The sequence below is a fragment of the Neomonachus schauinslandi genome, chromosome 6 (assembly GCF_002201575.2).
Source record: "Neomonachus schauinslandi chromosome 6, ASM220157v2, whole genome shotgun sequence".
Taxonomy (NCBI): domain Eukaryota; kingdom Metazoa; phylum Chordata; class Mammalia; order Carnivora; family Phocidae; genus Neomonachus; species Neomonachus schauinslandi.
In genome coordinates, this window is record NC_058408.1 from 75388673 (window position 1) to 75414522 (window position 25850).

Here is a 25850-nt window from a genome sequence, read left to right on the forward strand (position 1 = left end):
GGGGGAGGCGAGGTAAAATCAGGCATGGACAATTTGGATTCCACACACTCGAATGGAACGACGTGAAGCTGTTTTGGTACCAGAGATGTTGGTAAGGTTGGCGGGAGCTAATCACACCACCAAGAGTGGTCAGCGTGGAGGGTGGCCTGCCACACCCACGCTGCCCCCTGAGAGCGTGAGAACACACCCGAAAGGTCGTGGGGTCCCCAAGAGCGTGGGCCCTTCGCCTTGGGAGCCTGGAGATGGGGCCAGCACCACTCAGCTGCGGGGTGCAGGAGGGGCTCTGACCTCTGTCGTGCCTGTGACTCAGCATGACTGACAGCAGGAGCGGCTACGAAGGCCCTCTGTCCTGACTCTGTACTTTCTGTCCCACCAAGCCCTTACCCCCCAAGCCACGCAAACACAGCCCTTGTCCACCAGGGGGCTCTTCCCCGCGCAGAAGGACCACACCACTGAAAACACTGTGTCACAGAGTGCAGCGTCCCCGCTCCAATTAAGCCCCCTCTTTTCCAAGGTGTGCAAATCTTGGAGCCACGGAGTCACGGATTAACTCCCGCAACTACTAAGATGAGAGTCGAAAACAGCAAGTTACTTCCTCCTTCGGCCTTTGGCTGTCTGGATCGGGGGCCCAGGGTAGGTTGTTTCTTTTTTTCCCTCCTTTTGGAGTTTGCTACAACAGTTAGAAAAAACTTTCTTACAGGAAGCTAAGAACACTAAAGAATTCTCAAATATTTCTGCACAGTTTTTGGTTTTTTTTTAAACTGAATCCTGAACAGTGGGATCAAGATGACAAGAGGGGGTGTTCTGGTTTGCCCACATGCTCCTTGCAGAGACGCTTTGCTGAGCTGAACAGGCTACTCCCAGCATCAGACGCTCGGCAGCCTTGGCTGGAAGCCAGTCCCGCGTCCACCAGGGCTATAGGACAAGCGCGGCCCAGAAACTCCGCTGGGAACTGAACACACCAGCTTCCCCGTGGCTCCTCTCTGTGGCAGGGGCACCTGCTGGGAGGCCCACTCTCCTTCCTCCTCATTTCCCACAACCATGACATCTTGTCGGGTGAAGCGCACGCCACCATCAAATGAATGAACAATGGGAACAATTTCATAATTACTGCAGACCTGCTGGACCGCTTTTCTTAGAAGCCACAGGGAGTGAGTACTCGCCTGACGGGAAGAATTAAGCCGGCCAACAATGGGGCCTAACAGGATGGCAGAACCAAGTTCACAGTGTACAGTAAACAGAAAGTGTCTCACGCAGGCCTGGGAAATGAACGGTCACTGGACAGGTCAGACGTAGGAGATAGAGCATGGTCACGATACCAGCTTCTCTTCTTGCCTCCGTGTGGAATTTTGTACCCACAGAGCCCCTGATGTGTCACTGCCACTCACTCTCAGAGCTCCTTAGGACAGACCCAGAAAGCGTCCTCTGCGCCGTGCTGCCCATCAAGGCCCAGAGGCCCTGAGAAGTAAACACAAGTGCCACAGGGCGGGGCTGCGGGGGTGCAAGCCCATGCTGCCTCCGACCTCCGTTCTTCCTACGACTTGGCCTGTATTTCTAAGGGCTGAGAAGCCCCCTCGCTGTGCAATGGTTCAGGGGAGGCTGCTCTGGGGAGACCCCAAATGGAGCCACTAGACCGGATGACTCTTAGTGAGAATCCTTTCAGTCCTGACCGATGAGCCCCGGGCTGGACTGTAAGCAGCCATGCTGGCCTCTGGGACCCCTCTCCGGCGCCCCTTCTCCCACTGACACGGCTCCCAGGGTGGCGAGCTAGCCTGGACTGGCCATTGGATTCCTTGGGCTTGGGCCACCAGGCCAGGGGCAGCACCAGCCTCCATGGCCTCCCTGGACTCTTCCGTCCAGCTTCAGAAATCATCCTACCTGTGGAGTCTTCCTGCCCAAACTAAATGAAGTCTCCAGAGCCCACTTTCTATTTAGAGAAAGAAATGGAGCAGAGAAAAAGGCTAATCGACATGACAACGAATCAAACGGATAAATCCAGAACGTGGGCTATTCCACAGAATAACCCATCTGATCTCTACGAGTTACAGATGGCAGGGGGGTAAAAAAGGGAGAAAGGACTGCCTAGAATTAGAGACTTAAGAGACACAGCAACTAAATGTAAAGATGTTGGCTCCTAATTTATACAAACCATTTTTTAAAAACGGCATTTTAAGACAATGAAGATATTCCATGAACTGATAACTGCCAATACCAAAAAATTACCATTGATAATGTTCACTATACCAACAGCATTAAAGTTATCCATAAAATATCCAAAATTTTCAGATGCATACTAAAGCCTATAGCCATCAAATGACATTGTCTGACATTTGTTTTAAAATACTTCAAAAAAAAAAAAAATGTGATGAAGCAAATGCAGCCAAGTCTTGATAATTATGGGATCTGGGTGTTGGGTATAGGGAGGTTCCATTATGAGCTTCTCTACTCTGGGAGATAACGTATGAAAATTTTCAGAATGCAAATTGTTTTCTGAATCCTTTCCTCCAAGAGCCTGTTTTACAAAAGAAGTAATTAGACTTAACGAGTCCTTAACTAATTATTTTTGCTAAGCTGTGCTTACGTTTCATCCCCTCCTGTGTTCCTTTACTTAAAAAAAATCCCAATTTCCAAATGACCGTCATGGAAGGATGGCCCCAGTCGGGATTTCTGGCAAAACCATATACAAGTGGCACATTTGGGCTGGGTTTTTTTTTTTTTTTTTTTTTTTGCACAGATCCTGCTGTGACCTCTGTCTTTACCAAAAAAAACCACAACTATTTATAGCCACGGGACCTTGGCTGAATTTGCTGATGACTCAGGCAGACTCTCTGAGCGCCAATGCTAACCAAGCTCGAGCTTGCCAGCAATTGGATGGAGTGGCAGAGAGAGGTCCTGGGGGTGGGACCAGAGCAGGGAGAACATCTACACAGCACAACCCCTCCACATCGCATCCATGACTGTGGGCTTGGCCCGGCATGCCGTGTTCCCTGGTGGATAAATTTCCCCATGCACAGACTTTAAGAAGCTCCACTAAACTTGGGCAAATATCCTAAACTGTCTGCCTACTACTGAGAACACAGTGCTGATCAAGCCAGGCTCCCGCCAAGAGTCCACATCACTGGACCCTCACTGATAATAAGAGATTTCCTCTAACCCAGGAACCACAGGCAGTGCTCGAGAGCTTTCACAGAGGCTGGAGAAGCTGTGAGGCTGGCTTCTCTGGAGGAGGACGGAACAAGATGGAAGGTGCAGGGTGGGGTAGGAGGCTGCTGACAGGGACGACGGGACCACTCATTCTTTATGGCGGCTTCTCCAGAGTTCAGTGAAGAGTCTGAAGCCAAAACAGAGAGAAGCAGGGAACCAGCTACCTTCCTGAGTGCACACCTCAGTCTAAGAAGGAAGGGGACGCGGTGAAGCAAGTAACCTAGCGGCGTCCAGAATTTCAAATGATGAAGACACCCCTTTGAAACCCTGGTGACTTTTTCCGCTCTCTTTCCCAGTTCTAGCAGAGAAGACTCTTCTGGAAAGATCAAAAGTGAAAGGGGATGGAATCGAAAGCACATGAGCATTTTACCGATGCAAGTGCGACGCAAAAAAATGACTGCAAGGGCACCATGGCACCCCCTGTATCCTCCCAACCTAGTCAAGGAAGCCAGCCTCTTCTAATTCTTATTGCATTAGAGCTTTGTGGCCGGCAAACATTGTAAAAACTGAATCTTCTGCTAATTATTTCAGAAGTCCCAGTGGTCTCCCTAGGTGGAAGCGTCGTAAGGTAAAGGTTAGGGGGTCAGGAGTATTTTGTGAACCTGATAGAAAAACAGAGCCAATGGGAGAGGAATAGAGTTTACTGTAAAGAAAGGTCTCTGTGCTACTAGGGAAGATCAACAGGGCAAAATGTGCCTCCAGGGAAGAGTGACCCTGCTTGGGTGGGCGGACGGTGCAAGGGGACAGGGACGGTGTCTCTTGCCCTTACAGATCACCATTGCAGGGAGTAACAGAAAGAAGGGAAACATACCACTGGAAGCCACACTTTCCATCCAAGAGAGGCAAAAAGCATCTGAAAGCTCTTGGATCTGTGTCAAGGGAGTGAATGGTATTTTAAACTTCTGGCAGGAAACCAGAGAGCTACACCCACACACACAGCCTCACCTCTTCCAGCACACTAACTAGACATGTATGCTCCGAGCTGGGGAACACTGGCGGGCTTGGAGATTCTGAGAAGGGGGCGGGGGGGCGCCCTGCCATATTGCTTAGTTACGTTCCCGGATAAGGATGCGGGGCTTTGACGATATCCTCAGGCAACGGTCAGCTCCGGCCTGAGTCAGAGGACCCCCGGGCAAGACGACAGACAGACAAGAGGCCGATCCCAGTGAGCAAAGGTTTACCTTCGGAGAGCAGTTGAAATGCATGCCGGGCACCGGGAGGGTGGTCACGTACATCGTGATACAACGGTAAAGGTAGAGCGTGCCAACTATGCAGAAGAACCTCCTGCTGATGATGGACCTAGAGAAAGGGAAGAACAGGGCACTCAGTCATGGCAGTTTGCATGTGCAGTGAGGGTTCCCGTGACCAACCCCCAAATTAATCGAGACCTTGAAATAAGAATGTTCTAACCAAAGCTTACAGTAGACTGACGTAAGGATTTTGAGAATGAGGTGGTGGTTTTTGATTCTCTTAATGTGAACTGGCCAAAGGAGGGTAAAGGGCTCTCCGTTGCTGCTAACGAGGCTTCCTGAGGCCTTACACCTGAGCTGACGTTCACCTGCCAGGTAAGTGGGGCCCATTCTGATTCATCCGTACCTGTGCTTAAACAATTAGAGAGTAGAGTGTGTTTTCCGTCATAAAAAGGGAGGATGCTCCGGGGCACCTGGGTGGCTCAGTCGTTGAGCGTCTGCCTTCGGCTCAGGTCATGATCCCGGGGTCCTGGGATCGAGCCCCGCGTCGGGCTCCCTGCTCAGCGGGAAGCCCGCTTCTCCTTCTCCCACTCCCCCTGCTTGTGTTCCCTCTCTCACTGTGTCTCTCTCTGTCAAATAAATAAAATCTTTTAAAAAAAAGGGGGGGGGGAGGATGCTCCGAATACGAAAATGTCATTAAAGTGAGAATTCACAAGTTTTCTGACCTTGAATGAGTCAAGGACATGGAACAATTGTACGGACTCTCCTAGCTGATCCCCTCTGAGAAAGTATGATGTCAAGAAAAGAGCCCGTCTGGTTAACAGCATCTGACCCCCCACCTCTCTCCACGTACAAACTCTGTGGCCGTGGGACAGGCCACTGACAGAGGACCCTCAGTTTCTGAATCCGTAAACCGAGGACAACATTAGACATCATGTATGGACAGCCCCAACCTCAAAAGTCCAGCTTACGTGGATGAGTCACAAAATAAGCAAGAATTAGAAATCTTTTCCATTTCAAGCTGATGAGTCCTTCTAATGAAACTATCTGATACACACACGTGAACAAGTATATTGAGCTTGGGAACTTCGCCTAGCCTCAAGTTCCACATCAGTTAACTTTAATTAGATTAAGTTGTACTAGTCTACTGTATCCTTGGACAAAAATGTTCCCTCCCTTTCTACTCCTACCCTGTTCTTCCACAGGCCAGAATCACAGTCCTGCAGGCTCCTCTTTCTCAACTGCGAGGAGTTCACATGTTTCCTTGGCCCGGGGCAACCTGAGTTCAATACACAAAAAAATCTTAGAAACAATGGGCAGGCTTTCCTCTCAGATACTAAACATTTACTCTATAATTTATAGCGTAGTTCTATTCTTATGCAGAATGGACATTCCTACTGAACTGTGTCTTTGGAAGAGAACTGGTATCATCTGCGTTTTTTGTTTTGACAACAGGAACAAAGTAACGTGTCTTTTTTATTGGCTGGGTGGCTCAGTCGGTGAAGCGAGGGCCTTTGGCTCAGGTCATGATCCCGGGGTCCTGGGATCGAGCCCCATATCGGGCTCCTTGCTCCGCGGGAAGCCTGCTTCTCCCTCTGCCTCTGCCCCTCCCCCCACCCCATGCTGGCTCGTTCTCTGTCTCAAATAAATAAATAAAATCTTAAAAAAGAAATTTTTTCTCATAATGCATACAACCCTACTGGCATTTCATTCTTAACTGTAGCAGTTCAGGTGGGTTACTTAGGATGTATGGCTAGAGCCCGGTGTGTTGCCTGCACACCCAGATTTCAGAAACTGGGTCAGACCTGCTCCCCACAGAGGCAGTATTACTCTCTCTTAGTAAAGCTGTGCACGCCACCTCTGAGGACAAGAATTTATTCAGCATACAGCTGTCTTGTAAAGGTATGTGCCTTTAATTTTGAGTATGACAAAAAGCACAATAAAACAGGGGCTCCTGGGTGGCTCAGTCGGTTAAGCTGCTGCCTTCGGCTCAGGTCAGGATCCCAGGGTCCTGGGATCGAGCCCCACATCAGGCTCCCTGCTGAGCGAGGAGTCTGCTTCTCCTTCTGACCCTCCCCCATCTCGCACTCACGCGCTCTTTCTCAAATAAATAAAAAAAAAAACCTTTAAAAAAAGCACAGGAAAACAATATAAAGAGGAGCAATGCTAGAGAACAGTACTAACCCTATAAATGTCTGACCAAGAATACTCGAAATACCAAAGTGAATTTTCCATTGTGAGATAGAAGGGTCATCTTTCTTCAGAAGGAAATGCCCTCTCTAGCCCTCCTGCCCAAACAAACAAATTATTTGCAATTTCACTTGAACTACACAAGAAAGAGCTAAGACAGAAAGCTGTTATGCTTATCTAGATCTGTTTATCTCTTTGGGGAAAGACAAACAAGGTCACCACTATCAGTCCACTTGGGTAGAGATTACAATTAAGATTACAAAAAAAATTTTTAAAGTAACAAACACTGAAGATTCGGCCACAATTACTCTTTGACTTGAAGTGAAAAAGTCAAATGACTTTATCATGTGACTTCATCAATATTAACAAGGTGATCAGTTGAAAGTGGCTGTAAGAATCTAATCTTTGGCATTTACTTAATCTTTTAAAAATTAATCTTAGAATAGCTTCAATATATAATGTTAAACCAGGACCTCCTTGCACAAGCTTTAAAAAGCAGGTTATAAAAGTGTTTCAAAGAACTGTATGCACTTAAGGCACTTATTTCCTTCATCAAAGAGTTTCACACATTAGAATTTTTACTCTACTCAGAGGTTTAAAAGTTCAAGATGTGTGTGCTCACCCCAGCAGCACATATACTAAAATTGGGATGATAAAAGTTCAAGACATGGTTTTTTAAAAAAAGGGTCTGAAGTGGTTAAAAATGTAACAAGGCAACAAAAAGCCACAGAAGTGTTAATGAGATATTACGAAAGATTAAGCGAATGCCAAGAATAAGATGCTGCTGTAATTCTTAAAACCACAATGGTGTTCTCTTCACAGGGGGTCATCTCTCACACTGGAAAGAAGCCTGCTCCCCAGCCGCTTGCACTGCCTAATGACCGTGACCTCGTGGACACTTGCATTTGGCCTCAGTTATCTATTTGTCTCTCAAGGATTTGGGTAATGGGCTCTTACCACTTTTCCTGAGAGAAAAGAAAATCCTTCTCTGTTAAAAATGATTATAAGGAAACATGAATAAAAGTGTTACTATTTTATAGATAACTATTGAAGACTTGCTAGAAGAGCATATTATGGTCAGAACAGGTGACTTTATTAAACTTTTTAACATCCTTATTTAAAAAGGAGAAAGTGCTCAAAACCTGACTAAATACCACCAAAATTAGCAGTAGTACATTGTTTTTGGCATCTGGCACAATGGTCTAAAATTCTAAAGAAAAGAAGTGGTGAAAGACATTAACACACTACCGTGTAAAACTGAAGTACTGGAAAGTTCTTTGGCTTCCCACAAGTTGTCTCTTGCAACGAATCCACAGCCAGAAAACATACAGCAATTCTCTCAGAGCTCAGACCTGGTCTGCAAGCTCTGTATGGAAGCTCCTGGCCTTGGGACACAAACAGGCCCTGACACACAGCAACAGAAGGAAGCAATAATCCCAAACTCAGAGGCAACAAACAAGAGGGAACAGAGTCAGGGAGACTCACAGCTCTGGCGTGGTCACGGAAGCCAGGGCCTGAGTCAGGTCCTGGACCAGCTATGGCAGGATGCGTGGCGCAGACTAGGCACGGGGAGCTCATCACCACACGGGTGCTAGCTCTACCTTTAACAAAGGCTCACGTGGTGACTTGGGCCAGCTTGATTAATTTCCTTGGAAATTTGCTTCCTCACCAGCAAAAGGATGCCTCGCCTCTTCCTTATGAATCAAAGAAATGATATCAAGGTGTTTTTCCAGGCTGTTATTAACAGCGGCTATAGGGTTTTGCCAAATCTCTCTATATGCCAAGCGCTGTGCCATTTAGTTCCTAAAGCAACCTGCAATGCAATGTGATCCTTGTTTCACAGATGGGAAAACTGAGGTTCCGAGTGCAAGCTGACATTTAAGTATATCACACAACACAGAAAGACTCAGGAAATGGTGTTGGATTGTGTAAGAAATCCCAATTTTACCTGAGACGACACCGTGTGTGCTTAGAAATGAGCTGATATCCTAACACATTTAAGTTATGTTTAAAAATCTATTTAACTCAGGGGTGCCTGGTGGCGCAGTCGGTTAAGCGTCAACTCTTGGTTTCAGCTCAGGTCATGATCTCAGGGTAGTGAGATGGAGCCCTGTGTCAGGCTCCATGCTCAGTGCAGAGTCTGTTTGGGATTCTCTCTCCCTCTGCAGCCCCCTGCTCACATGCATGTGCTCTCTTTCTCACATAAATAAATAGAATCTTAAAAAAAAAAACAAAAACTACTTAACTCAGACTTTTCACTGTTAGTGTTTTATGTCGTATTTCATATGGACCAGAACTCCCCAAATTAAGAATTTTGATAATACTTTAATAACCGTGCTAACTATGAGAGTACTGAAACAAATCCTTCTCGATCTCTAACATGAAACGCACCCACTTTCCATCACTATTTGCAGACTGTGCCCGGCTATGCTTACAGCCCCAATGTTTACGTAGCCACATCTCAGCATTCTATCTCGCCTGGACTTCTCCTTCTTCCACCTGCTGTCCCACCTGTGCCTCCCTAAAATCCATTCCACACGGACCCACCAGAATCAGTTTTTGGAAACAGACAAACATTATGTCCTTTGAAACCCTTCAATGGGGGCGCCTGGCTGGCTCAGTTGGTTAAGCATCTGCCTTTGGCTCAGGTCATGATCTCAGGGTCCTGAAAATGAGCCCTGCTCAGTGGGGACTCTGCTTCTTCCTCTCCCTCCGCCCCTCCCCCTGCTCACGCTCTATCAAATAAATAAATTAGATCTTAAAAAAAAAAAAAAACCCTACAATGGTTGCCAAATACTTTTCTTTTATATAAAAGATTTTATTTATTTGACAGAGAGACAGCTAGAGAGGGAACACAAGCAGGGGGAGTGGGAGAGGGAGAAGCAGGCTTCCCGCTGAGCAGGGAGCCCGACGCGGGGCTCGATCCCAGGACTCTGGGATCATGACCTGAGCCGAAGGCAGATGCTTAACGACTAAGCCACCCATGCATCCCGCCAAATACACTTTAAATAGAATCCAAATCCTTTACCAAGCCCAGGAAGCCCTGGAGGAGCGGGCCCACCTCTCTCTACCTCCTCTCCCACTGCTCTCTGCAACGTCCTCCAGATTGAAGCTCAGTCCAGTGCTGTTGGTGCTCTTAGAATCTACGCTTCGAAGTCCCTCCCGCCTTGGGTAGGACCTGGATTCCCAAGACACTGCCTGTCACTCAGGTCTCAGAGATCGGACTCTGAAGTTCCCTGCTGCGTTCTATCTCAGACTTCTAGTTTAATCTCTTTCCCACCACCACCCCACGCCATGCCTGTATTCTGATGAAGTTCACCCCAGAGAGTTTTTAAATTTGTTCTCCTCCCTTTACTTCCTTGCTATGAGCCCTTGGATTCTCTGGATTATGACAACTGCCCTACTGAGTTCAAACTCCCCTCAACCCGACCACACAGCTACCTCACCCATCTTACCTTCAGACATAAAGCCCACTGGTCTGGGCAAAAGCAGCCACTCATTCTTCTCTCAAATCCTAGCTTCTTGCTTTTGCCCTAAATCTCTTTCCTTGGCCTCTCCCATGATCCTGTCTGCTATACTCCTCCCTATCCACCCCAAATACCACTTCTACATGAAGCCTTCCAGATGTCCCCAAATGGACAGACCCACTTCATCCTCCAAATCACTTTGGACTGTGGTTCTACTTGACGGTGTTTTTAATTGTGCCACTGGTACACCATGAGCAACAGAGGGTCTCGTCCCTCCTGTCAGAGGAAGCTCGTGAACACAGCCCCGCCGGACTCATCTTGTCGTCCCAGTGAGCTTCCCGATGGTACCGGACCGCCGGCCGCCACCACGCAGTTCTGTGCCTCAGAGCACTGCTTCTTGACTCCCTCCGACAGGCCCTTCCTGCTTCTTTCCATAAACGTTTCTCCTTTAATAAACTCTTTCATGGATCGGCCAGAGTTAATTTGCACTGATGCTCGCTCTGCAGCCTTTCGGCACGTACAGTAAAATTTAAAACACTTGCTAAGATCGCTGCATTCATCCCAGCGGGACTGCAAACCCCTGGCATCTGGGGACCAGGTCCTCCGTCCTCCTTCCCCGTGTCCTCTCTGCGCTCACCCAGGCAGGTCTCAACTGCTCCAGGTGGAGGGCCCTGAAAACCCAGGCTTAATTCAGTACTTTAGGAGAAGAGAGTCCAAGGAAAGGTTTTGTGAAATAAACAAAAGGGAAGGAATACATGTTGCAGAACAAAGAGTGAACATGCATCTCCCCTGGGGGTTCTAGAACTCTTGTAATGTTTCCTGGGTGCACTACACAGGGCGGAGGGCACCGTCTGTGAATCAGAAGAATGAGACATGCCCCTGGACCCAGCCCAGACGTGTCTGTACATGCAGAGCGCCTTTCTGCCTTTTAAAAAGCCAACTCAAAGAGATTTTACATCTTTGGTACTAATTATTTTAACCACGTTCCTACTTAGCATCTACTATTGTCCCATTTTACAGATGGAAAAATTAGGGTGTAAAGAGTTTCAAGGACTAGCCTGGGGCCAGAGTCAGTCAATGAGAACCACAACAGGCCCTTGGTGTCCAGACTTTCAATTAGCTGCTCTTTTCACGAATGAACTTGTCAAGGTAAAGGGAGAAAAAAGGTAACGGCTTAGATTTTTCTAAGCCCCATGTAAAAGATCTGCAGTATAACACAATCATCAATTAAGTGCAGGAAATGGTCCACACTGGTTTAGGGAATCTGCAAAGAACAGATCACTTTAGGGGCGCCTGGGTGGCTCAAGTCGTTAAGCGTCTGCCTTCGGCTCAGGTCATGATCCCAGGGTCCTGGGATCGAGCCCCACATCGGGCTCCCTGCTCTGCGGGAAGCCTGCTTCTCCCTCTCCCACTCCCCCTGCTTGTATTCCTGCTCTCGCTGTGTCTCTTTCTGTCAAATAAATAAATAAAATCTTAAAAAAAAAAAGAAGATCACTTTATAAAACTGTCCCCAGTCAACCCACTTTTTAAAAAAATATGTATCATTTCCTGGATTAAATATAGATCATAACATCAAGAACAAATTTTACTCTCCAAGATAGGAAAGACAACAACAATATGATCTACTTGAAACAGTTATGAAGAATTAAAGTCAAGTGGCTTTCAGAAACTACGAAACTGCTACATTCATAGGTAGAAAACAGAATGAGTTGCGTCTTGTTACTATTTCAGGCTATTAACAAAAATGAACACGTGTGTATGTATATACATGTGCATATAAACTCATGTGTGCTATATACATACAGCACATGCAGATATCTATATGTATATACATAATGCAAATAATATACGGTACACCCAATTTTACATAAAGAGCTGTATGTATACATACATGATGCATATACGTATATGTACACCCAGACCTTTTCTTCGTCAAAACTTACCACCGTGAATCCCCTTCTCAGAAGGGGCTGGTTCACTTACGGCTAGTGGAACTGAACAGCGACTGTTTGCTCTGGGGCTAACGGATTAACCCTGAAAGTGACACCCTCTCATTTCCACAGAGACTTTCTAAAACCATAATAAGCATATATATCAGCAGCAGTGGCTATAACACTTACTGAATTTTAGGCCCAGTTAGCAGCATAGTGTAACACTCAAGAGAGGCTAGCTGCCATCAGGACTTCTTTATTCACATAGTAAGAAGACATGCGCTAGGCATTATTGCGGGCGCTGGGAATACATTAGTGAACACAATGGTCACAGAGCCTGCCTTGTGGTGCCTGTATTCTGGAAGGAGGAGGCAGACAATCATCAAGATAAGTAAGTAAATACAGAGCGTGTTAGACAGGCATTGAATGGCAGAACTGAGCGAGGGTTTCACCGGGGGAAGATTCCAGACAGAGGCTAGCATGTGCGGGGGTCTGCTGAGCAGCAGGGGTGGGGAGCAGAGTGCTCGGTGACGGGGGATCCAGTAGGATCTCCCTGGTCACCCCCAGCATCCTGGCCTTCAAGCTTCACGCGCTGCGGAGGGACATCCGCCAACCTACTCTGAGCATGACGCATGTGTCCTGCCGAGCTGACAAGTGGCAGAGCGACCGGCAGGAGGCTCCTGCCCAGCCCGGCTGAGAGAGGACAGTGGGAGACCGAGGGCAGCAACAGAGGCGGCCAGGACAGGAGGGATTAACACGCCCCGGATCTCAAGAATGAAACCAGGAGGTCTGGCCTGAGAGCAAGGAAGGGCAGGGATGCCACATCCTAAGAGGGCGTGTGGTGGGACGGCCCAGGCAGCAGGAGGGTGCCAAGGACGCAGTCGGGTGATCTGACACCAGCAGGATTTCCCACGTGAGTGCATGGCTGCCGCCGTCACGATGCGGACACGATGCGGACGGGCTGGTGGGGGACAGACATGATGACTTCTACATCAGATCCGCCCTAATGGAGGCCGGCCATCCCCGGGCATGCCAGAAAGTAGAAGGCAAATACAATACTGTCTAAAAACACACTCATAGAGGGGCGCCTGGGTGGCTTAGTCGGTTAAGTGTCCGACTCTTAGCTCGGCTCAGGTCATGATCTCAGGGTCGTGTGTTCGAGCCCCGCATCAGGCTCCGCACTTAAAAAACAAAACAAAACAATACAAAAACCACACTCATATATAGATTATACATATCTGAGCACACACAGAAAAATATCAAAAGGGTAACAAACCCATTACTTATGTCTGGCCACATGACAGGTAACTTGTTTCCTTTTTGTTTCTCTTCTAATCTGCCTACGGGCAAGCTGCTGGGACTTCATTTTCTCTGGTGTTATAAATAAAAATTAACACATGAAAATGGTAATGTATTGTCTGTATGTACCTTTATGTTTGCTCTCTCCCCCTTTATCCTGAGTCTCAGTTAAAAAGTTTCTTAACAATGTTTATGTTAACTTAAAAACCTAAATTGCTGTGATTCCTGAATTTAGGGAGCTCCACAGGGTCAATCTAGTTTCCCTACAATTCCTGGGACCTAGACTAGCATTTGGGTCTTGAGATGCAACCTGGTAAAAATGAGGAAATAAGAGGAGCCCACCTCTCAGCTACCGTGGGAATGAGAAGTGAGGCCGAGCAGGGGACTGAGTCCATCACCCAGCTCCCAGAGTGATGCTCCTTCCTCTCCAAGTCATGCCCTGGGAGAAGGAGGTGAGGCAGGGGCCCGCAGAAGCCCAGGAGGTCAGGGTCATAGGGGAAGATAACGGGACAGGGAAGGGCCCCAGGGAAGGAAAGGAAACAGGATCCCAGGCCAGATGGCTGGTGGGTCAGAATCAAAGAGGAGAGAAAACAGAAAGGAAGAAAATAAGGCTGGGCGCTCCTGGTCAGCAGTCCTCAGGGGAAAAGTGTGGCTGAGGTTGGCAGCTGAGGGGATTTCCCAGAGCGAGGGTGACAGGGCTGTACCTGGGAGGTCACAGGACAGCACACAGCTGGGACAGTGCCAGGTGCATTTTCTACAAACTATGGTGGAACAGCATGATGGGACAGCTCTCGGGGCCGGCAGACCCATCCGGGGGCAAGTGTGCACGTCTCCCATATGGTGGGATGTGACATATAAACCTTATCACTGAATACTGACCGGATCCGTTTTCAGTCTGTCTGTCCTACGAATGCCAACACATGCCACCACATTCGCTGGTGCCGGAGATGCCAGGCACTTCTAGACTGGCTTTATACCAGAGAGCCTCCAATCTCCAAGTCATTCCATGTGGGACCTGAGGCAAGTCAACCGCTTCTCGGAGTCTCCGTGACCTTTGCTGAGAAAGGGGAGGGAGCCACCGCGTATTTTAGGGACTGACCGGGTTAGAGGACAGAGTGCATGCAAAACCCAGTTCCTGTTACTCAACAGGTTTGGGATCTGCCACTGGAACAGGGTGATGATGACTGTGGACAACATGGATGGAAAGGTACGGAAGGAAAGAGACAGAGTCGTGCGCACGTCCAGGACGCAGCACGAGTTCAGACGAAGAAGAAGGGGGGGTCCCTGTGCTCTCGTCTTGCTTTACTGCTGGTGAGGAATACGACAGCTGACTGGCCAATTAAACAAGGAGCCGCGTTGCCCCCAAAGGCTGCAGAGAGACCCGCCAGAAGATAACCTTCACGCTTGGCTGTGCTCACTGCTGCATCGTCTTCAGTAACTCTTGATCAACAACTAAACGTAAAGATGCCCTGACATCCCACAACAGACTAGCCTTGTGGTCCTTAGCATGAGGCCAACTCAGAATAAAGGCAAGAGCCCTAAGGAAAGGCTCCTCCAGAGCTTGAAAGATGACCTCTACTGCGCAGGAAAGTGGGGAGACCAGCTCCCTATGAAATGCTCTGCATCCAGGGCTTTGAAGAACTTAAACGCATCCATCAAAGACCTAAAAACAATGGGGACAACGTTGACAGTAACTGTGTCACAAACTGCCTTGGGGATCAGAAGAGGAGAGAGAGAAGCACCTTGATCCAATCCGTTTAATGTGAACAACAGCAGTAAGGAAATTAAAATGGGTTAAAATGAAAGAGAAATGTTAGTGCACAATCCAGCCCGTGGGGTGAGACACAAACCAAAATAAATCGAGTCCTCCTCTGACAGCAGCGGCTACCCATCAGCACAAGGACTGTTTTGGGAAATGAGATCCCTCTCGCAGAGGAGAGGTGTTGCTATAGACTCTTTCTTACGGTGGCAGAGATCCTCCTGATAAACAAAGGCCCTCAAACGCCAGAGCGTTTCTCGAAGGATAAAATACAAAACAAGTCTTTTCCAAAGTGGTCTCTGAACGTAAAACCCACTGCTGCCAACCACCTAGAGATCCATGTCCGTGCTCGCGGAGCGTCATCCTGGAAAAGCCACACGGGGAACCTGCACCTTCTCCTTCCTGTGGAGGAGCACGGCTCCAGAAAACTCTTCTCGACAGAGAGGTCGTGGCAGGTCTGAAGTCGGGTCTGCTAGCACCATTTCCCTTCTTCCGCTCCTCCTTCCCTTTGGGCACGCCATCGACTTTCCAAGAACCTACTCGGTGGCTGTGGTCTCTGTAAGTCCTTGCCACAGATTATGCCAGAATGTTCTACTCCAGGCCCCAAGTGCCTCCACCACTCAGCCCTTTCCACTCCACTCCATATCCCAACTATCCTGTGGCTCCTTTTCTTCTTCCCATCTTTTCTCCACCAACGGGCCAACACACCCTGCAATACTTCATTCATTCTTAAACCGTCCCCACCCCCAACCCCAAAAGACCTGCGCTACTCCTTTTAGGCAAGTATCTTATCCAAGAGAAGCCACAGTAGAAAACACCTGCTGGGATAGACATGTGACTGGACTTTGCTCTGAAATTAAACATATCCCAGCAAGGCTGTCAAAGCTCCCAAATTAGTGAATTCGATCTTCTCATTCAATTTCATATATAATTCAGGGATTCACAGAGAGACCCAAAAACCTTGTACAAGAAATTCCGCAACAGAAGCTAGCCCTCTGGCTAGAAAACATAAGGAGCCCTAAATTCAACGGAAGCCAGGGCTTCTAGAAAGAGCCCATCCCTTCGCACCGCCCCAGCACGAGACGTGCTCAAACGTCAGGTCCAGGCGCAGCCATCGTCCATCCGGGCGACTGCAATGGCGGCCACACCGGCTCCCCCATCCGCTCTTGCTTGCCCGTGTCTATACTGCGGCCAGAGCGGTCTTCTACAGTACAGACCCGCTCCTATCGCTCTCCTCTGACGACCCATCACCACCCTTGGAACACTATTCCAGCCCTTTATCCGTGGCCCTCGCAGCCCTGGTGCGCGCCCGCCGCCCACACCCTGCTGACCTCCTGTGTCACCGCCTCGTCTCACTCGGTGGGCCACACACACCCTTGGCTGTTCCCCGGGGGAGCCTCGGAGCCTCTGCACTTGCCGTGTCCCGTGTGGATGGCTCCCGCCCGACACACGTGCAAGGCGCCCCCTCATCTGGACTCATGGTGCCTGCTCAACGGTCACCTCTCAAAGGACTTTTCTAGGCACCGTATCAAACACCACCCCTTCCCCACGATCCCCAACACTGCTCCAGTTTTTTCCACTTCCCCGAACAACAGCTGGCATTATCCATTCATTTGCTGACTGCCTGCTTCACCGTGGCCAGAATGCAAGCTCCGTGAGAAGTCACTGCAGCACCCCGAGGTCGTGAACGGTGCCCGGCACCTGGTAGGTTGCTCAGTAAAGAGAAGGCGAAGGAACAAATGAATTTTAAATGAGCAGCACTTTCTATCTGGCAGCCTCTGTACCAGGCGGTGGGGCAGAAAGATGAATGACACGCAGGATCGAGTCTTTTCCCTGGAGGAACTTAAACCCTAGCACTGAGGGAGACCATCCACCATGAGTCAAAAGCACCGGGACATGAGCTTGGAGCGTTCCCGGGAAACGAGCCGAGCAGTTAAGAGAGGAGGTGGGGACAGACCAGGGCCAGACTACCAAGGAGCCTGAATCCACGCTAAGGAACGGGGCGTCGCTCAGAGCCCCCAGCATCCATCGCTACGCGGGAATGGAAAGAGGTAAAGAACCTGAAGTCAGAAGGACAAAACGTAGTGACTCTCGGTGTGGAAGGAAAGGAGACGTTGTAGGTTTCCAGGAAAAGCCACTGCCCACACACGAGGGGGACAAAGCTGGTGACTCAGCTGGGGACAAGTTGAGTTTGTGGCACCTGTGACCGCAGGTCTAAGTCACAGTGCTAGAGGACCCCTGATGGACTTGGAAATTCCACAACCCTGTTCCCTGACCTTCTTCTCTGTCGGGGGCTCACGATGTCCTGACAGAGCTCAGCCACACGTGTCAGGCCCCATGGGGGCTACACCTCAGCCACGCATGAGGAGCCCTCACCAAGCCTGTAAGGTTAAGCGTACTCCTTATCATGCTTTCTGAAAACAAGGGATGCCTGTTTTGCAGTGAAGTCTGACACAAAGGCAGAGACTCCCCAGGGATTTTTCCTAGTCGGTGGCTTGAAAGTCCAATTCTAAATGGGGAGACAACATTATTTACAATTTTAAAAATCAGAAAGTTCCCAAGGACAGGCTTTGTTGCTGCTTTCCACCTTGCAATGTCATGGAAATCCCATGTGAATGCATGTGTATATGCGTATATACATACAAACATGAGGGGGACATGTTAAGAAGGAGAGGAGGAATAAAAAAATGTAAGTAAAAACCCCAAACTTATGTTTAACAGTAAAGGACAACTGTACACAACAGAAGGACAGACTGTGTCTCAAGGTCAAATTCAGCAGCAAGGTTTCCCAGTGCCTCACACATCTGGCTGAAGGCCCTGTTACTGGGGCATGTTGCCCAAATTTTAGTGATCTCATTTCTCAATTAATAAATCATTCTCCACAGTTTCAGCCTCTGATTCTTCCCTAAGAAGTCGGAGATACAGAAGCAGGAAGGAATAGGCTGATTCCTTTAAGGGCTCGGAGACTTAAAGTCAAACGCCCCTTGGGAATTACTGGCCAAACAGGCTCAACTCCTAGGAGTGAGTGAGCTGCGCTCCTGAGTGGCAAACCTCTGGAGGAGGCTGGGGAGAGAGGACAAGACGCAGGAGAGACGTGCACAGGATGCGTGAGACGTTAGCTCTGTTCAGGAGAACATTCCACAACCAGAAGGACCCACTTCCCTAACAGGCTGAGTCAATCCAACTACTGCACCGTGAGAGCCAAACAACTGGAAACAAGGGGTCTCTCTGAGTCTACAAAGCGTTCTAATCTTTCTGATGAGGGCCAGGGGTTAGTTCATTTACACCCGCTGCTTGGTTGTCAATCTCCATCTCTCCTCCAACCCCTTACGCATCTGCTGTGCCACATCCACCGAAGAGAGCCTCCCCAGGAAGGAGACAAGGAGCCAGGGACATGCCCCAGGAGGAGGACGGGGCTGGATTATCAAGACAACAGTGGGCTTCCCCGTCCCGAGTCCCTGTCCTGCCAACAGGGAAACCCGAGAGAGAAGACCTCAAAGACTCTTTAGCTGGATGTATACTGGACAAAAATTGCTCTTGTGTCTTAATACTTTTTAAATATAACCGGCCCATTCAATAATCTTTGTAACAAATAAAACAAAGTTGTACAGAATAGAAACCATCTAGACTAGGAGGCCCTTATTTTATCTGTGAGAAAAACGAAGCTCTTCAGACTTCAAGAGACTGGCCCACACCACCGGCATGCTGGGGCACAGCGGGGGCTGGACCCAGGCAGCCCTGCACCCCCGCACTGGCTTAATTCTGCCCGAGGTATGGATTAAGGGATTCACTGCTCACTGCGGCTGCGTCGTTTCAACACACACGACTACAGCACTGGTAATAAGTACCAGTAAAACATGAAATCTTGAAGGTAAAGAGAAACTGGTTTGAGGAGAAGTCCCAGCTGAGGGAAAGATAAATAGCAACATGCTTAAAAGAAATAAACCCTACTGTGAGGACACTTCTTAGAACAAGAACACATTATTTAAAAATCACAGTTCTAAAAAAATAAAGTCACAGTTCTGTTGACACATCTGAACTTGCACATGGTATGACTGATATATAATGTTTTATTCTAGGGCAGTAAATTATTTGCTTGCATGCACAAATTTTTATGGAAAAAAACAAAAACAAAAACAGAAAACAAACTCGTAATACACAAAACAAGAAAAATCAGGAAAAACCCAGGAAACCTACTTTGAATTGACCCTCCCTTTGTAAAGCAAACCGTACTGGCATTTTTTTCTAATGGGCTTTTGGGGGGGGGGGGGAACGTTTAAAAGTCAAAAGCAGATCTGAAGTTTGGCGGCTGAAAGGATGTAATTAGTAAATTCTGATCATCTCACATTTCAAATCTATCTTACCTAGTTAGCCTGTTAAAACTAAGCAAGCAAACAACCTGAAAGTCTTCTACCAAATCAACACGGCCCAGACCACCGTTTCCATTTCAAACCTGGCTTTCCCATGGAACTGCCAAGCCAACCCCAAAAGAAACACCGTCCACTTAAACAGCTTCCTTTATAAAAGACTAACACAGTCCTTCCCGGCACAGAGTCACTGTGCTCATTTCCACTTGTGGGTATCGAATTCGCAAGGTGAAAACACATTCCAGGAAAAAACTCATCGCTCGGGAGATAAAGTTCGGCGCAGACTCTCAGGTTGCATCTTGTTTTCTTGATTTAAGAGGATTTCCTTAACGTTCGACCATACTGTGGGTCGTGCAATGCAGCCCACTGGACAGAAACCGTCCCCAGCTCCCATACACGGAAGCCCTAAAGATGGTCCACTAACGGGAAAACCAGACACCGAGGAGGACGGCAACGTGGGCGCTTAGTCTGCACCAGGCAACCCAAGCATACAGCTGGCCGGAGGACGGGGTTTAGAGCCTGGGACACCAGAGCCACTCTGGATCCACCGGAAACTAAAAGGAGGTGCCTGTTTAAAATCCTGAGAAACCTGAATGCAATCACCACGTTTTTATAAGTGCCCCACAATCTAGAAGGTAGAAGGCCGTGTGGGTTCATCCACATTCCATCCACCCAAAGTCCTTTCCCGAAGGTGTCATTCTCCCAACAGCCCAAGGCACTCTGGAACCGCTGTTCTGCATTCTGTGTGAAACATCTCTAGATGTTTCTAGATACGGCCTGCTGAGGGTCCCACTGTCGGACTCTGCGTGGGAAAAGCCACCCGGCCATCAGGCCGACTGTGGACAATTTACTTGGTGGGTTAACGACCCCGAGTTTGGGTAGTTTATCTGTGATTCAATAGCCTGTGCTCTCTGAGGGTTTTCTTCCCTGTGAAAACAGAAGAACATCATCTCTACAAGCCCATTCATCACTCTGTATGAATCTTGTACAAAACGGGCAATAAACACAGCTTTTTCTTACAGCTACCAAAGCTCTCACTGGTTCAACAGGGCACGGGGTATAAAATGATGAAGTAAAACTAAAAAAAGGAGCTGGTATGTTTCCATTCCTACTGCTTGATAAAGTTCACGTCCAAACAATGACTATTAGACGTGGGCAAGGCAGACCCCCCGCACCCCAGTCCCAGAGTCTGGGAGCATTTGCTTTACTTACTTGTATTTTAAGAGCAGCCACTGAATTAACCAGAGTCCTACGAGGATCATGCCGTTAATTTCACAGATAGAAAAGGCCCACTGCACCCGGTTAAAATGGTCAAAGAACGTGTCCGGCAGCGGGGGCTGCACCTCCTTGGGAGGCACTCGCTCGTGGACGACCGAGATCATCACTGTGGTGAGGACAAAGCAGGACAGAGCATACAGGAAGGCCAGGCACGTCTTGCCCCACTCCATGGGGTACTGGGAGCGCTCAGGCTCCGGCATGGGGATCTTGATCATCTCCTTCCTGTAGCCGTTGGGCACCCCGTTGGGCTTGGCCTGCAGGCCAAAGCTGGAGGCGGGGCCGGGGCCGGCCGCACCTGCGCCCAGGTGCCCGTTGGCGTGGCCGTTCTTGTGCGCCTCCATGTGCTGTTCCACCTTCAGGGTCTCGATCATGTCCAGGAGCCGCTGCCCGCTGTCGGCCGACACGCGGCACAGGGGCGGCCGCGCGAAGTCCTCCCGGGTCAGGCCGATCAGGTCCCGGCCCGTGAAGTGCTCCAGGGGCTCACAGTACTCGGGCATGGCGTGCTCCAGCAGCCAGTCTGCCACCTTCTTGGGGGACCAGTACACCACCTCCTTCATGGTCCCGGCGGGCGGGGGTCAGCGGTCCCGCGGCGGCGCACCCATGCTGCCCGGCCTCATGCCGGGGACGTGCGTGGCCAGATGCGCGGGGCCGCTCCCGCTCCCGCAGCCCGCACACCGCTCTCCGGGGCTCTGGGCACCGGCGCGCGCTCACCTCATGGCGCCCCGGCCGTCTTCCTTCTGCGGAGGCAAGAGACACAGTCAGCAGGGGCCTCCACGCCAGTCCCCGCGGGGCGCACGGCCCCTGCGCGCGTCAGCAGGACGCAGACCCCGAGACCCGGCCCCGGAGCGGGGGTGGGGGGGGGGGGGTTGGAACCACAGGGCTCCCTGGCTCATCCTCCCCGAAGAAGCAGCCAAGGACACCCCGGAAGGATGGGATCACATCCTCTCCAAAGGCGCGTTGCCTAAGAAGTAACGCCACAGGGCTCTGGATACGGCTCGGTATGGGTCAGGGGTTCCCTCCGTACTTACCTGCTTCCTGACATAACCTGAAATCAGGCGGCAAATGTGCCTCACCTACCATTCTATCTGGTGGAGAAAGGTTTTCCAATGTACCTAACACACAGCAACTTAACAGATATCCCAGATAATCACAGAAATGTCGAGCCTCAGAACCATCTGGTCCAACAATTTGATAGCCTTACATGCAAAAATACCAACGAATCCCTTTTTTTCCCCATGCGGGGCATTTTCCACGTTTCTCCTACCTGTTTTTCTTTAATAAGCATGGATTACTTTTGTAACAACACTTATAATTTAAAACAACAAGAAAAGTAAAGACCCACTTCTATAACAAGTTATCATGGTTAGTGAAATATGTCGTCAGCAGCAGACAGACCATAATTGGACTCAAGATCTCCCATGGGTAAGCCCCTGGGTGAGCTTCAGCTTACTGATCTGTGAAAGGAAGCTTCCCCCTCGCAGGGTTGCTGTCAGGACTTTAAAAACCACATGTAAGTCTAGCACTAAGAAGGGTCTGTTCATCCCATATCCTTTGTTCTCCTTTCTTAATTTTTCTATGCTATCCAATAGCTACTGTCTACTCCATCTCACTATGAAAACACCCTAAGAGTGGGCTAACTTTTTCTTCCTTAAAAGATGAATGTTGTGGGATGCCTGGGTGGCTCAGTCATTAAGCGTCTGCCTTCGGCTCAGGTCATGATCCCAGGGTCCTGGGATAGAACTCTGTGTGGGGCTCCCTGCTCAGCAGAAAGCCTGCTTCTCCCTCTCCCACTCGCCGTGCTTGCATCCTTCTCTAGCTGTCTCTCTGTCAAATAAATAAATAAAAATCTTAAAAAAAAAAAAAAAGATGAGTGTTAACTACAAAAACACCTGCACAGATATGTAGGCTTAATGGCTAGAAATTAGTGATGGCAGTGTTTCCCAAGTATGCTTTGTAGAATAACCATCTGATAAAATGCACTGTGCTTTTAAAAAAAAAAAAAAAAAATCCAGGGGCACCTGGGTGGCTCAGATGGTTAAGCGTCTGCCTTCGGCTCAGGTCATGATCCCGGGGTCCTGGGATCGAGCCCCACATCGGGCTCCCTGCTCGGCGGAAGTCTGCTTCTCCCTCTCCCTCTGCCTCTCCCCCTGCTCATGCTCTCTATCTCTGTGTCTCAAATGAATAAATAAAATCTTAAAAAAAAAAAAAGAAATCCAAATTAAGTCTCAGGAACTGCGTACTAGAGCCTCTTCCAGAGACAACAGCAGGTATTAGCATGTTAGAAGCTCTAAAAAATCCTCCAGTAGGAAACTGGTTAGCAGGATTTCTCAAATGGACTTCACTGAGTCTGCTGTCCCCCCGGCCACCTCCCCAGTGACTCCTGTCAACTCCCAATGGAGTGCACTGGGCGGTAGTGGCACAAACAAGACCCAGACTCGGTTCTACCAAACCCCAAATCGGACTGTGGAATGAAGATGGACAGACGTCCACTCCCAATCTCCCCGTCCAAGTAACAACCAATGAAATGGCAGTAAAGCTCAAGATATCCCAGACCTTGCAAAAAGGTTGGGTGTTCTCTCTTCTGTACATCCACACTGTTGTCGCACCGCCTTCTGTAACGTGTGTGTCTACAAACCTCCCCCCCCCCCCCCCCCCCAGGGAGACCAGGAGTGACTGGGGAAGGGCTACGGTCTTGAGCATCCGCAGAACTTACCATGCAAGGGCTCACTTGACATCTGCTCGTATCTCAAGAAATGTCCCTGACATTTATCAACACGTAGACGGTGGAATAGAAAATAAAATCTACTCGAAATGCCACTGATACTGAAAACTGCTTCAGAACAATTTGGATAGTCAAGGAACATGCTAAGGTGGGCATTCTTCAGAAATGGGAAACCGGAGTGGACCTCTGGCCATTTGAGAAGCACTCTAGAGGGGCTTCGGTCGTCGCTAGGACTGCCTGGTGACAAGAAGACACGAGCCAAATGGAAGTCCTGCCAGACGGTCCTGCGGAACAGGGGATCCCTTGGCGACACAGCCCAGGCCTCGCCCCGAACACTCCTCAGCGGAGTTACAGGATCAGCCAAGGGAGCCCTGCCCATCTCGAAATGGCTAGGAGAGCTCGAAAGAGAAACTCCTGGAGGAATATTCAGATTCAGGCCCAAGGGAATGAACGGGCTTCTCACGTGGGTTCCTCGCTTCCCCCTGGCCCACGTGGGAAGTCCGCCAGGAGGGGAAACCCCGCAGAACCACAGAGACCAGACCAATGCCAACGTGTTATTTCACTCCTCTCCGCTGAGCAAACTGTCAGATCATCTCCTCTTAAGACTTAGTCATCTTTACAACAGAAAAACAGCAAATGGTCAGAGACAATATGGGGCCAACAGACTCACGGATGAAGGAACGCTAACTGTACAGAACTAGCCCAGCAGGCAGGATCTCCGAAGACACAGCGAAGAAAAACCAGTGGCTTCCGCTGTAACTCGGCCAACACAACTGTGCGCCCCCTAAGACAGGCCCGGTGCTTCCCCCCCACGATGCATTCTCCATCTACTCTCCAGCAAGCCCCACATCTTCCCTCAGTGCTTCAGATCATTCCGAGTCCTGTCCCCTCCCTGCGTCCCCACACCACCGGTGTCTGTGACCATGTACTTTAATGGGCTTGTGTGCCCAGTGCCACGACGCATGCCAGCCGTGTGAGGCGGGGAGCCTGCAGCTGGGACCCAACTCAGCCACCTCCCTTCTCGACAGAGTCCTCGAACCCCGCCGAGCCTCAGTGTCCTCTGGAAAATAGGATCAACAACTACCTTACCCACCTCCCCGCGGGCTGCTCCTGCCGGGAGGCTCCAATCAGGGAAAAGGAATGAAAGCTATTAATTACTCTAAGAAATTGGTCTTGTTCTTCTGGTAACGGCCTGCTTTCTTCCTGACACCCAACTGGGCCCACGGTGACGTTTCATAAATAGGGACTGAAGCTGCCCCTCCCAAATGGCATTTTTAAAAGCCCAATCATTCCGACACACAAGTTCAAACAGCCTTCCAGATTTCACGAGAAAACAAACCTTTGTTTTTCAAGCAAGCTTTGAAGCTTGAAAATAAAGGCACAGATGCTATTTTCGTGCAGACGATGCCAAAATCGTGTAAAAGGGGAAAAGGTCTTTTATCTGGAAGTAACTGCCTGGCAGCTACTCGGTACCTCAAAGGCCACTGCTCAAAGGCAGGACTTACTCAGAGACCCCAGGGCCCAGCCGTGGGAGGAGAGGTGAGAGACTCACTTCCTCCTGGCCTCACACACTCACTTCAGAATAGAACAGAAGATACCGCAGCATTTCTGAGAAGTGCTTCTACATCTAGACCCAGAAGACTGTACGTTAGACTGAGCTCAGAAAACTACTACCACCAGCCCCGTCCAGAAAAGCCATCCTGAATCCACTACTGGGAGAATGTTCAGAAATAACGCATAGCTCAAGTCCCCAGACTTGGTACTCAGGACTCAAAAGTCGTAAGAGAATAAAGCCTTGATATTCCCCATTACCAGAATGTGAGCAATGGAAGAGGAGCTGGAGGGCTGGTTCGTCCACAAGTCTCAGACACAAGTAGAGTGAAGTCCAGTGAGATTGTGAAGTGTCTAAACTCTCCGACATAGCAGAGTTAGTCCCAGAGCTAGACAAACCCACCATGCTTTCCAGGGCCGCCCACTGCATATATTCAACGACCTCACAGACGTCAACAAACGTGAAGGGCAGTCTAAGAGTCTCTAGAAAAAAAAAGTTATGCAGTCCTATAGCATTAAGGGCAGGAACAACAACACATATTCATTATAGATTCCAAACCCAGCAGGGATTTCTAATGAGACCCCAACTGAGTGAAAAATAAATCTGCTAAAACAATTTGGCTCCAATTCTTAGAACAGATATTTTAAGCCTTAGTATTGTAAAAGCCATCAGATAATATGCCACAACACACTATAAACTATTTATAGCTATTTATCAAAGCCAGCTCTCTAGAACCAGAAAAAGTAAGTTAAACCAATTATCCTGGTCATGAAAGCATTAACCAAATAACTAAATCATGTATGAATATGTGTTTATCGCTACATAAAAAGAATCTACTATATTACCTTATTGTCTGGCATTGTCTAGAAATAAGACATTGTTGTGTTAACA

At 49.0% G+C, this 25850-nt stretch overlaps 1 protein-coding gene across 7 annotated transcripts in view; it reads right to left on the reverse strand.

The window, feature by feature from the left end:
* SGMS1 (sphingomyelin synthase 1) overlaps positions 1–25850 on the reverse strand; it is a 268484-nt gene that overhangs the window by 15211 nt on the left and 227423 nt on the right. For all 7 annotated transcript variants that reach the window (XM_021696184.1, XM_021696186.1, XM_021696181.1 and 4 more), the window contains 2 exons: positions 20620–21422; positions 4386–4503 (listed from right to left, as the gene is read on the reverse strand). In XM_021696184.1, the coding sequence (XP_021551859.1) occupies positions 4386–4503; positions 20620–21242 (741 nt within the window). In that variant the 5' untranslated portion in view covers positions 21243–21422. The remainder of the gene's footprint in view (positions 1–4385; positions 4504–20619; positions 21423–25850) is intronic.